This window comes from Pelophylax lessonae (genome assembly GCF_965119305.1).
Source record: "Pelophylax lessonae genome assembly, chromosome: 1".
NCBI lineage: Eukaryota > Metazoa > Chordata > Amphibia > Anura > Ranidae > Pelophylax > Pelophylax lessonae.
In genome coordinates this window covers 331,021,195-331,035,428 of record NC_138768.1, presented here as the reverse complement: position 1 = coordinate 331,035,428, position 14,234 = coordinate 331,021,195, and the positions used below count along the sequence as shown (strand labels likewise).

Here is a 14,234-nt window from a genome sequence, read left to right as displayed (position 1 = left end):
TAAACTGCTGGCAACAAAAGTGAGTACACCCCTAAGTGAAAATGTCCAAATTGGGCTCAATTAGCCATCTTCCCTCCCCGGTGTCATGTGACTCATTCGTGTTACAAGGTCTCAGGCGTGAATAGGGAGCAGGTGTGTTAAATTTGGTATTATCGCTCTCACTCTCTCATACTGGTCACTGGAAGTTCAACATGGCACCTCATTGCAAAGAACTCTCTGAGGATCTGAAAAAAAAAAATTGTTGCTCTACATAAAGATGGCCTAGGCTATAAGAAGATTTCCAAGACCCTAAAACTGAATGAAAGAACATACAGCGGTTTAACAGGACAGGTTCCACTCAGAACAGGCCTCGCCATGGTTGACCAAAGAAGTTGAGTGGACGTGCTCAGCGTCATATCCAGGGGTTGTCTTTGGGAAAAAGATGTAAGAGTGCTGCCAGCATTGCTGCAGAGGTTGAAGGGATGGGGGGTCAGCCTGTCAGTGCTCAGACTATACCCTGCACGCTGCATCAAATTGGTCTGCCTGGCTGTCGTCCCAGAAGGAAGCCTCTTCTAAAGATGATGCATAAGAAGAAAGCCCGCAGTTTTCTGAAGACAAGCAGACTAAGGACATGGATTACTGGAACCATGTCCTGTGGTCTAATGAGACCAAGATAAACGTATTTGGTTCAAATGGTGTCAAGCATGCAGTGGTGGCTGGTGCTCAAAATTTTTTGGGGGGGGCGCAAACAGTAAAATTTAATACCGGTAGGCATTGTTTTGCGGCAAAAAATGCTGTAAAAAATTGCGTGACTTTGAGGTCACAAAAGTGTGAAAGGGGCCTTCAGTAATCAAGGTATAGTGTGCCCCCTTCAATGCAGAGTGACCATCGTGCCCCCTTCAATGCAGAGTAACCACATCGTGCCCCCTTTCAATGCACAGTGACCAGCGTGCCCCCTTTCAATGCACAGAGATCAGCATGCCCCTTCCAAAACAGTGACCAGCGTGCCCCCTTCAATGCAGAGACCTCACATAGCCAGCCGTGCAGATCAGAATATGTAGATCCCCATCCCTCTATCCCACTGATTTTGCCAGGAAACCAAATCACACCCCCCTAGGGAGAGGGCTCTCAGTCTCTTTACTTCTCTGACTTCTCACTTGAGTGTGGTTAGCTATGGCAGGGATTCATTCATCCAGCAGGTGAAGCACCAGCTCAGTCTCTTTCCCACACACCTGCTTGCTTCAAGTCCATCCTCCCCTCTCTCCTTAGCAGCCTGCATGGGTTGTTGGTCCAGTCTGCAACACAGTGGATTAAAACTCCTCCCTGATATCAGCTGGTCTGGAACCATGAATATGGACAGCACAACCACAAATCTTGAACCACAGCCTCTCATTGGACTCCAGCTACATTCTTTCACTAAATCTCTGCTGCAATATTTTACTGCACTTCATCTGCAGTTTCTCTATATCTCACATCTGGAACAGCAGCTCAGGGGTCTCTAATTTCAAGTCTCTGGTGGGGCCTTTGTACATAGGTCTCACCTCTCTCCACAGTCAACTTCTGGTCCCTGTGGACATTCCGGGCCATGAAGTCCCACAACAGCACATTCTAGTCCCTAGTGGTAGCAAACCGAAAGAGCGTCTCTATTAAAAACACAAGTCCAAGCAGCTAGTGCCTCTGTCCCTGTCTCTTCGGAGCCCTGCACTCTGGCTCCCTGCTCACAGTAGTTTTTTTTTCACATCAGCAAAGGTACAAGGGCACAGAATTCCAACATACAGCAGCAAACTGGCAATAGTTAGAGCTTCTGCAGCCAATCTTTTACAGGTTCACTTTAGGTTGGGTTACAGATGTGGCAAAGACAGAAGTGGCACTACTGCAGAACCTCTTTGCTCCCTCTTCACTTTGTCATCCACTAGTTAGAGCTTCTGTTCCCACCATACACACACACGATCCTCAACGGCACCAAGTCACAGATCCCAATGCATCCCTTCTAACTGTCCACTCCAGCGGCGCTGACCGTGTCTTGCAAAGGATGCCCTCCCCCCGATACACTTACCTGTAGCAGCGGCTTCATTCCGGTCCCTGCGTCTCCGAGTCCTGTCTTCCCGCCTCCTTCTCGGCCAATGGCATGAGGTTTGCCTTTTGGCCAATCAGGAAGCGGGCTCGGGCTTCCTGATTGGCCGAAAGGCAAACCTCATGCCATTGGCCAGGAGGAGGATCCTTGTGACAATAGCGAATTTTCATTCGCTATTGTCACGCAATGGGTGGGCTCGGGACGCACTGCTCTGCGCCCCGGGTCCACCCCTTGCTGAAGCCTATTAGAGCCTCTGGCTCTAATCAGGTGATGTTAAAAAAAAGCCCCATTGAACTCCATGCATCTGGCGCCCGCATGTAGATTAGGGGGCCAGACGCATGGATGGGGGGGGGGGGCGGCGCCCCTAACGCACCGGCCGCCACTGCAAGCATGTGGCGGAAACCAAGTGAGGAGTACAAAGACAAGTGTGTCTTGCCTACAGTCAAGCATGGTGGTGGGAGTGTCATGGTCTGGGGCTGCATGAGTGCTTCCCTCACTGGGGAGCTACAGTTCATTGAGGGAACCATGAATGCCAACATGTACTGTGACATACTGAAGCAGAGCATGATCCCCTCCCTTCAGGAGACTGGGCCGCAGGGCAGTATTCCAACATGATAATGACCCCAAACACAAAACGACAACTGCCTTGCTAAAGAAGCTGAGGGTAAAGGTAATGGACTGGCCAAGCATGTCTCCAAACCTAAACCCTATTGAGCATCTGTGGGGCATCCTAAAAATGGAAGGTGGAGGAGCACAAGGTCTCCAACATCTACCAGCTCCGTTATGTCGTCATGGAGGAGTGGAAGAGGATTCCAGTGGCACCCTGTGAAGCTCTGGTGAACTCCATGCCCAAGAGGGTTAAGGCAGGGCTGGAAAATAATGGTGGCCACACAAAATATTGACACTTTGGGCCCAATTTGGACATTTTCACTTAGCGGTGTACTCACTTTTGTTGCCAGAAGTTTAGACATTTATGGTTGTGTGTTAAGTTATTTTGAGGGGACAGCAAATTTACACTGTCATACAAGCTGTACACTCATTACATTACATTGTAGCTAAGTGTAATTTCTTCAGTTGTGTCACATGAAAAGTTATAATAAAATATTTACAAAAATGTGATGGGTGTACTCACTTTTGTGAGATACTGTATATATACAGTCAGGTCCATAAATATTGGGACATCTACACAGTTCTAATCTTTTTGGCTCTATACACCACCACAATGGATTTGAAATAAAACAAACACGATGTGCTTTAACTGCAGACTTTCATCTTTAATTTGAGGGTATTTACATCCAAATCAGGTAAACAGTGTAGGAATTACAACAGTTTGTATATGTGCCTCCCACTTTTTAAAGGGACCAAAAGTAATGGGACAGATTAACAATCATAAATCAAACTTTAACTTTCTAATACTTGGTTGCAAATCCTTTGCAGTCTATTACAGCCTGAAGTCTGGAATGCATAGACATCACCAGACGCTGGGTTTCATCCCTGGTGACGCTCTGCCAGGCCTCTACTGTAACGGTCTTCAGTTCCTGCTTGTTCTTGGGGCATTTTCCCTTCAGTTTTGTCTTCAGCAAGTGAAATGCATGCTCAATCGGATTCAGGTCAGGTGATTGACTTGGCCATTGCATAACATTTGACTTCTTTCCCTTAAAAAACTCTTTGGTTGCTTTCGCAGTATGCTTCGGGTCATTGTCCATCTGCACTGTGAAGCGCCGTCCAATGAGTTCTGAAGCATTTGGCTTAATATGAGCAGATAATATTGCCCGAAACACTTCAGAATTCATCCTGCTGCTTTTGTCAGCAGTCACATCATCAATAGATACAAGATAACCAGTTCTATTGGCAGCCATATATGCCCACACCATGACACTAACACCACCATGCTTCACTGATGAGGTGTATGCTTTGGATCATGAGCAGTTCCTTTCCTTCTCCATACTATTCCCTTTCCATTACTCTGGTACAAGTTGATCTTGGTCTCATCTGTCCATAGGATGTTGTTCCAGAACTGTGAAGGCTTTTTTAGAGGTTGTTTGGCAAACTCTAATCTGGCCTTCCTGTTTTTGAGGCTCACCAATGGTTTACATCTTGTGGTGAACCCTCTTTATTCACTCTGGTGAAGTCTTCTCTTGATTGTTGACTTTGACACACATACACCTACTTCCTGGAGAGTATTCTTGATCTGGCCAACTGTTGTGAAGGGTGTTTTCTTCATCAGGGAAAGAATTCTTCGGTCATCCACCACAGTTGTTTTCCATGGTCTTACGGGTCTTTTGGTGTTGCTGAGCTCACTGGTGCATTCTTCCTTTTTAAGGATGTTCCAAACAGTTGATTTGGCCACACCTAATGTTTTTGCTATCTCTCTGATGGGTTTGTTTTGTTTTTTAGCCTAATGATGGCTTGCTTCACTGATAGTGACAGCTCTTTGGATCTCATATTGAGAGTTGACAGCAACAGATTCCAAATGCAAATAGCACACTTGAAATGAACTCTGGACCTTTTATCTGCTCCTTGTAAATGGGACAATGAGGGAATAACACGCACCTGGCCATGGAACAGTTGAGCAGCCAATTGTCCCATTACTTTTGGCCCCTTAAAAAGTGGTAGGCACATATACAAACTTTTGTAATTTCTACACCTTTCATCTGATTTGGATGTAAATACCCTCAAATTAAAGCTGTTTCATTTCAAATCCATTGTGGTGGTGTATAGAGCCAAAAAGATTAGAATTGTGTTGATGTCCCAATATTTATTGGCCTGACTGTATATGTGTATATATATATATATATATATATATATATATATATATATATATATATATATATCCATATAGCCAGTCTTAAATGAAAATCAACAATAAAAAAAAACAATATAGCGAAAAATATAGATTTAAATGCAGTCCCTTAATAAAAATCTGCAAAATAAACCCATTGGTCAGAGCACGAAGTTCAGTTCAAAGATGTGCATAAAAAGTTAGTGGTAATTTGGACACTCACCAGAAAAGCTGGCTGCCATTACAGCAGCAAACACACACTCAGTGTAGATTCACCATCTGTTGTGGGGAAGGCTGTTCAGCAACTCTCACTAATCAGATGTAGCTGTGGTAAATAAAGCTCACTGGGAGCCAGATGAATTCTCCATATAGTATTTATTGGTATTGTGTGTTAAAAGCCACCCCAGGGAGGAGACACAAGTGCTGACGTCAAGCCACTGTCCGATACCGGGTTCGTAGTGGCACCCATCGTCATATGGTTTTATGATTAATTTTATTTTAGCTTTGAACATACAAACACTAATCTGCAAGCTAACCCCTAAGCATATATTCCCTTTGCAAGCCAAAGTTCTCCCCAAGCAAAACAAAATGTTTCCTCCTCCCAGTGCTAATCTCCCTGTTGATGAAATCCCTCCTCCCAGCACAAATATTTGGCCCCCATCCCATTTCCAAGCTCAAATCCTCTTCCTCCCAGTGCAAATCTTCCCCCCTCAAAAACTATCCATCCTAGCACAAATCCTCTACCCCTAAAATTTCACCTCTGAGCAGAAATACTCCCCTCCAGCACAAATCCCCCCTCCCCAATTTCCCCTCCTAGCACAAATCCCTCTCAATCATCCTTACTAGCACAACCCCCCCCCCCCCAAAAAAAAAAGTTCCCCATGAGCACAAATCCTCTGCCTCAGCACAAATCCCCCCCAGTCATCTCTACTAGCGCAAATCGTTTCGCTTCCTAAAACAAATACCCTCATAAAATGTCCTTCCTTGCACAATTCTCCCCCCCCCCCACAAACCCCCTTCCTAGCATATACCCCTCCACGTCCCCAGTGCAATTCCCCCCTCCTTTCAACACACAGGCTTTAGATACAGCACGGCAGATGGCTGTGTGATCCTCCTAGGCTCCTCCTCATTTTGAGATCACAGTTTAGGAAGAGCCTAGGGCAGGATTTTACCAGTTTTGATAAGCAACCGGCAAAGGGGACATGCCACTGTTGCAGAAGTATGAGATCACGGCTGAGGAACACTACTGATCGTGACTTTACAGAGTTTTCTTACCTGCTGGTTGGCTGGGAGGAGATCGGGGCAGGTGAGCAAACCCTGCACGGTCCCGATTTGGCAGTTGGCAGTCTAGAAACACAAGCACTGCATTGGCAGGAGGAGCTGGAGGTGAGAGAGAGCACAGCCTTTACCTCCTCCCGTCTCTCTTCTGCTCTCCCAATTCCGCTTGTCACTTTCTGCAGTAAGACGAGAGGAGTAGTGATGCTGCTGTCATTACTCCTGTCAGCTTTTAGAGGATTTTTCCACATAGCGCACCCCCCCTCATATGAAACCACAGCACCCGGGGCAGCCACTGGAGTATAGGTAAGCTATAAATATAGTAGTGTCAGTACTGATACTGGATAATTGGCCAAATGTTCATCAATTATGACATGATAATACAACCTTTTAATAAATTAAGCTTTAAATTGCCATTCGTTGACATCATTAGAAGATGCTGTTTGATTTTGTTGAGGTTGAGAGACTGGTATGTCAGGTTTGAAGTAAAAAGGAAAGCACAACTTAAGCTAAAAGAAAAAAAAAATTGCCATTTTTTTTTTGACATGCATTTATACTTTTTTTTTTCTTTTAGCCTGGGGCTGAACAGAAGAAATCGAACAGCTTTCCTCCATCCACACCAACAGTGGATGGATAAATCTTCTGCTGCAGGCTATTGTATTCTGATAGCCAGGTGTTGGCCGTCAGAATACCAAAACAATGACTGTATCCGAGTGGATGCAGGTATTGTTTGGTTGACAATTTTTTCACTTGGCTCCTTTAACAAAATTATATATGTCAATCCACATATTACCACAACAGGGCCACCCACTGAGTGAGTTTCAGGCAATTCAGCAAGAATTAGCAAAAATTCGATTGAGGAGGTTTTTCTTTTGGTGTTTGGGTACGGTTTAGGAAATGTCCATTCACTTCCAGTGCTAGGGACAGCTGTCACTTGTGACAGGAATCTCCTGTTCAGGAAAACAGGCAGCAGTCACGATAGTCACGCTATCCCTTCCCTATTCTAACCAGAAAAGGTGTTTTAGTTGCTTTATCTACTGAGGACATACCCTGCCTCATAGAACATCACCAGGGAAGGACATGAAGGAAAATACACTCCAGTAGTGACACAGACAGCAATAAAAGCCTGGCAAGTGTTCTAACCGCACACATAAAAAAAAAATAAAAAAATAAGGCTGGAGTTCTAGCCTGAGCCTGGGTTCACACATATGCAATGCAGGAAGGTAGCCTCATACATAACATTTATGTTAACATTTCATCTGATTGTGTGGTTTGGCAAATGTTTATTATCAAATCCAAGAAAAAAATCAAATTATATGTGGAATTTTTTTTAGTCACTAGCAGTCAGTTCAGAAGTTGATTCTGAAAAGCTTTTATTCGGTTGCATTGTGTGTGGTGTATTTAGACATATTTATTTTGTATTTTAGGACACTGAAAACTGATGCAATGAAAATCTACACAAAGAAACTTTATAAAACAAAAGCTTTCATGATAGTTTAAAGAAAATAAAAAAGCAAAGCTATCTAAAGAAAATATTCCCAAATACAAAGGAACTTTTGGACTGATTTACTAAAAAAAGTATGTGAGCCCAGCTTTAAAATAAAAATATTTTAAATAAACATTTACAAATTTTACCTATGTATGTTAAAAACTGCACACATCAAGACCTTTTAAAAAAAGGTGTTTATAGCAAAAGAGGATCTATGTAATATAACTTTAAAAATTACTGATTGTATAAATAAGGTCACTATCTTGAATATTGTTTGTCTTATTTCGCAGACTTTAGCTATCAATAACTATTAAAACACATTTGATATAGTTTTCCAAAATCAGAACTTTGCTATAGTCAAATAAGGTATTTAAAAAAAAAAATAAAAAAAATATACTGTAAATACATGCATGCATGCATGTATACCAGTAGCCTAAAACTGTGCAGCCATCTGCATGATAACAGAATAGCAGCTGTAATTTGGAGCCTTGTGCATGAACCTCTAGTCAAGGTTAGAGTATTGATCTACTTCCACATCACACAATTAGGCTTGCAGCATAGCTCACTGCTATCTGAGATCAAGCTATAAAAGACAAAACACAAATCATTTCACGCAAAATTCAGTATTAGAGATAATAATTTATGGGCAAACTATTTTTTATGCTATTTTGCCATTATGGTTTCATTGCATATAACCTACAAGGAGTAATCCTGTAGCCATCTAAGAATCTCGGAATAGGAGCTGAGAGGAAAGACTGACTTCTATATTTTCATTTGTGCAATACATCATCAGGTCCAGAATTATATAGCACATTGCAATACACAACTATGCTTGAATCTGTTTGTATACAAACACACATTGATCTAACTTCTCATCAAGCATATCACTATGCAGACACTAAGAGTCGGTTCACACTAAGGCGACACGACTCTGTACTACTTCGGGGGCGGCTTGTGCATTGCCATGCACCACGACTTCGGAGCGACTTGCAGGGACTTCACATAATGGAAGTCTATGCAAGTGGCTCCGAGTACGCCCCGAAGTAGTACAGGACCCTTTTTCTAAGTCAGAGCGACTTGTGTCACTCCTATTAGAACGGGTCCTGTAGCGGTCAATGGACCGCGAGGGAGCACGACTTGTCAGGCTGACAAGTCGCCTGACAAGTCGCGCTAGTGTGGACCGGCTCTTATAATCATGCCAAGTTGACACATGTTCAGCAGTGCCTATCCATTTTGCAAGTGGCTTAGCACACTCCAACAAAACTGTTGTATGAAAATGTATTTGTGTGTGTATATATTTTGGTTGCAATGTTTTTATTAAAGGTTTTCTCAATACATACAAAAATCAAGAGATTCCAACTTAAGTTTTGACCAGTATACAATATTCACGAGATGGATTATTTATCAAATAAAGATAAGAGGTTAGGAGATGTAACTACTCAAATACATAGCAAAAGAAATAACAGCAGTCCTCACTTTGGTAAAGAGTTAATCTTTCTGAAACCACGGTCTTCAACACACAAGTTGGACATATAGCCACAAATTGCAACTTGTCTTTCAATCGATTGTAGTATACCTTTATAGTTTACAAAGAAACTGTAGAGCATAAAGATCACAATGCATCTTTATATTTTTTCTTTCCTTCCCCTTTTGTTAGTAATAATGTTATTTGGTGGAGTTCGGTGTGCCTCCTCCGCATTGGGAGGTGCTAATCCTCTCAACCACATAGAGGACACCCCATCCTCCACACTCGCGGAGGTATGCAGTCTGAATCCCTCCTACAGAGGCAGAATAAAAGTAGACAAAGAAGAGAGAAAAGGGAAAGAGAAAAAAAAAAAGGGGGGGGGGGGAGAGAAAGGACTCTGTGCTCTGGTTTGCATCCACCATTTGTGCTTAAGCTTGTCAAATGGTATGGCAGCTGACTTCCAATTTCTGGCTATAGTAATTTTAGCGGAAACAAATATAAAACTGAGGAGTCGTCTCCGATTATTCAAGGCTTCCTCTACCTTACATCCGAGTATTGCGTGTTTAGGGGGCCTTTTAATTTGTGTAAGGGTAAAAATGAAATTGTAAACTCTGATCCAAAACCGCCTTACTTTGGGACATTCCCACCATATGTGGTACATTGTCCCTTCCGGACCACAGCTCCTGAAGCACTTTGACAAAACTCCAGGGACATAAGTAGCCAATCTGGCCGGCACCAAATACCATCTCAGCAGTACTTTGTAGTTTGCTTCAATAATGGAAGTGTTGATGAGTGACCTTGAAGCAGCCTGTGTAATCGAGTGCCAATCCTCAAGTTCAAGGCTTTCCTGAATGTCTTGTTCACATTTGGCCATGTAACCTAGCTTAGCCAAGGTGTATGTTAGAATCAGGGGCGTAACTACAGGGGTTGCAGGGGTTGCAATCGCTACCGGGCCCCATGCTCCAGGGGGCCCGGTAGCAGACCAGTGGGTGAACTTCCAGGATCTCAAAGGTCACACTTGCGACTGGGAACTGGCATTGCACCACTGTGGGGAGGCCCGAAGATTGCAGGAAGGGGGCCCACTGCAGAACTTGTGAAAGGATCCTGCTGCGGGGCCATGCAACGAGAGTAAAGAGCCCCAGGATCAGTGGGAAGAGCCCCGGGCTTGAAGGGAAGGGCCCCGGCCAGGGGTCTGGGGGGCCCTTCATGGTTTCTTGCATCGGGGCCCTGAAGATTCTAGTTACGCCTCTGGTTAGAATAGTATATATTTCAGATATATGCCCACACATTTTATCATACTTAAGACATAGATGGTCCATAGGTGACATAGTTACAAGATCAATGGGCTATGGGGTGACAAAGTTATGAGGCTTGGACAATCAGTCCCAAATACTAAGCGATAGTGAGAGAGAAGGACATAAAAGCGAAGGCCGATCCTTCGTTGGCAACCACATAAACATGAGAAATTTGCCATTGTTGACAGGAGTATGATTCCAACAAGACTAAAAAACAAAAACAAAAGTTGGGACTTTTCACGAGGCATTATACAGATGGTATAAGTCTCCATCCCTAATGAATACATGTCAAGGGGGAAGGGGAAAGGGGGAGTAATATTGGTTAGTATCAAGTAGCAAAGGCAATCGGCATATTGGGTAAAACAAGGTAGTGGATAATGTATGATAAAACATAAAATCCGTGAACTATATTTTAATATAAAGCCGATTTGCCTGTGGTTACTGACAATGGAATAGATGGAAGGGGAAACAAAAAATGGGACTTTAGAGGAGTATGATTCCACTGCCATCCATAGTAGGGTGGGGTTGCTGGGAATGGAATTTAGTAAGTTGAGCCAACTGTGCAGCATGGAAGTACTTCAGCAGATCAGGAACTCCCAGTTTTGGGGTAAATATTGTATATTTGTTCACCCTAGGCCTCTTGTCCCCCTAAATGAACTGAAGAAGCTTTTTTTGAAAATACAAATCAGATCAGACCTAACCAAAGGCCACCGGTATAGTACAGAAAAAATATAAAAGTCTTGGAAGGATATTAATTTTTAAGGAATGTAGTCTGCCAAATCCACAACAGAGGGTGTAACTGCCATCTAGCCATGTCAGCCGTTAGGTGTTTATAAAGTGCAGGATAGTTTTGAGAATATAAAAAAGGTATTGAACGAGGGGTCAGGTGGATACCCAGGTACGGGAGTGCCTCCGATTCCCAGCAAAACCTAAAAGATCCTTCAAGAGCTGTTTTTGTGCTGTCCTCTAAAGAAAATATTTATTGCCCGTGATTTGTCATGATTGTGAAGCCTGAGACTCTTAAAAAAGGCTGAAGTATCGCATAAAGGTTAGGAAGAGTGTGTATCGTGGACGAGATGACCATCAATTTGTCATCTGCGAATAGTGCGCATTTGTGCTCCCCATTCCCGCAGTCGATCCCCTTTACATCTAAACAGTTTCAAATTTAACAGCAAGCAGCTCCAATGCCAAAACAAACAGTAAAGGGGATAGAGGGCACCCCTGCCAAGTACCCCTTTGTATTGGGAGAGAATGTGTAGAGTATCCCTTCAGCATTAGGGACGCAGTAGGTGTGCTATATAATGTCTGAAGTACAGTCAAGAAATTCTGACCGAAACCAAATTGAGACAAAACATGAAATGGATAATCCCATGACAGGGAATCTAAGGCCTTATGTATGTCTAAGGACAACAACATGCCTTGTCTGGGTACTCTGTTATCCCAATTAGATTGAATGGCCAATATGATATCTATGATTTGTCTTGTTTGTTCGGAAGCCTGGTGATTAGGGAACAAACCCGCCTGGTCTGGGTGGATATATTGTGCAAGAAAGGAGTTCAGTCTGGAAGCAAATATCTTTGTCATTATTTTTACTTCCACATTTATTAAGAAGATTGGTCGGTAGTTGGAACAATCTCCAGGATCTTTTCCTGGTTTTGGTATAACATGTATATAAGCCGCGTTCTTATGTTCTGGAATGCAGCTACCCCGCCTAATGTAATTAAAGTAGAAGCATAAGTGGGGAATCAGAATTTCCTGATATTTCCTATAGTAATTGCTGGAGAAGCAGTCTGGGCCTGGGGCTTTTGAAGGATGCAAGCTCTTTATGGCAATACTGATTTCTAACTCTGAAAACTCTTTGTTCAGGAGTTCTACACGGGGTTGCTTAAGTTGTGATAGAGGAACATCCCCAAAAGAAATCTGCTCTATCCTGTACAAACCGACCCGGTGTGTCATACAGCTTAGAGTAAAAATTATGAAATTCCCGGTCGGGTGTCCATTCAGTAAACTCAGTTTGAGTAAAGTAGGTGTACTTACCCGGGGTACCAGTTTACCATGTCCTGAGAAGCGGATGGAGTTTTCAGCCTGGGTGGGAGGATCCAGATTCAATGCTAGTCTAGCTGCATCACCTATGTCTAATATCTACCTGTGAGGTCATTTATAAGACCTTGTTATTCGGCTTCTTGCTGTTTAATCATGCTTTCCCGTGTGAGTTTGGTTCTAGCCGCTAGCTGAATAAGTTTGCCCCAAATGGATGGTGGCCTTTATGGGTTTATTGCGGGAACGGTGTCCGATGAGTTTTCCCGAAAAAACTCTGGCAACTGTTTTAATTTCAGCGCATGTGACGGAGTCATTTAGTAAAGAGACGTTAAGACGCCATGGAGAAGGATGCAATTTTGTCCAGAGATCAGTCAACGATAGCTTAACGGGAGAATGATCTGACTAGGGGACAGGCAAGATTTTTACAGATGTATCATATGATAGTAATGAAGTATGTTCTTAGGTTCCCCACTTGCCTTGTTATAGTGTTATTTACGCTAAATGTGATCATCCTGTGATCGCTAGAGCCCAGGTTGTCCTGGACTCTTACCTCCGAGATTAGGTCTGGGTCATTAGTGATCAATAGATCCAGCACTGCATTTTCTCTAGTAGGAGAATCCACCAACTGAAACATGTAGTTGTCCTGTAAAGATTCCATGAATAGACGGGCCTTCTGTGAGTGTGTAGTCCCCTCCTCCCAGTCAATTGGGATCCCCAATTATCACCAACTGTCTAGGCCTACCTACAGTCCCTTCACCCCCTCTACTAGACTGATTGCTCTCCCGCCTGTTAGGGATAGCAGTGACATCTAGGGCTGCCACCTCTGAGCTTGCCACCCCCACATCTTCACCCAACATGGCAAATCTGTTAGGATGCTCAAACCCAGGTCTGGCCTTCCTTTTCTGTGAGGTTACTATTCAAATTAATACATTTTATATACATTTAACCAAGAAAAAAAAAAAAAAAACCACACGTTTCCCTGTTATTCTTGCGGTTTCTGCTGCCGCCAACATTTTAGTCTCCTGGCTCCTATACCTTTGTCTCGAATTGAGAAACAGAAGCTTTAAATTAAAAAAAAAAAAACTCTCTGCACCTTGTCTCAACATTAGGCCCTGTCCTCACTGCCTTGTGCCTCTACATTTACACCTGTGCTTGTCTTGAAAATGTGGCACCAGTGGCCATGTTGCTTAAAGAAAAAAAATAAAAAGGAAAGGAAGGGAGATAATATAAAGCCCCTAACTCATGCTCGTACACACACATACTAGGGCCAATTTAGACAGGAGCCAATTAACCTACCAGCATGTCTTTGGAGTGTGGGAGGAAACCGGAGTACCTGGATCTATTACAGGCCCTATAGATAGCACATCCATTCTTAAAATAACATACAATTTTGACAATTGGTACTTATTGTATAGGTACAGAACTAGTAAAAAAAAAAAAAAAAAAAAAAAAAAAGGAAGTGCTATTCCTTGCTTAAAGCTAAACCTCACAAAGAGGACATGACATATCACTCTGTATTCATAGTTAGTGAGGTTGTAAAAAGACATCAGTCCATCCAGTTCATTAATACATTATTAAATACACTGCTCAAAAAAATTTATTAAAATTAAAGTAACACTGAAAACACATATCTGAATGGGGAAAAATATCAAGCTGCATATCTATTTGGATATCGACTGGGTAATGTGTTGGGAACGAAAGAATGCCACATCATTTGTTGGAAATAAAAATGATCAACTCACAGAGGGCTGAATTCAAAGACACCCCTAAAATCAAAGTATAAAAATAAAGCAGGCTAGTCCATTTTGCAGAAATTTCATTGCAGCAACTCAAAA

The 14,234-nt window shown here is 42.8% G+C and overlaps 1 protein-coding gene across 1 annotated transcript in view; it reads left to right on the top strand.

Annotated features, from left to right (window-relative positions):
• RNF212B (ring finger protein 212B) overlaps positions 1-7,610 on the top strand; it is a gene marked incomplete at both ends in the record, with an annotated part of 247,258 nt that extends 239,648 nt beyond the window's left edge. The window contains one exon of the mRNA XM_082243294.1: positions 7,538-7,610. Coding sequence (XP_082099420.1) covers positions 7,538-7,610 — 73 coding nt within the window. The remainder of the gene's footprint in view (positions 1-7,537) is intronic.
• Between the last annotated feature and the right edge of the window lie 6,624 nt (positions 7,611-14,234).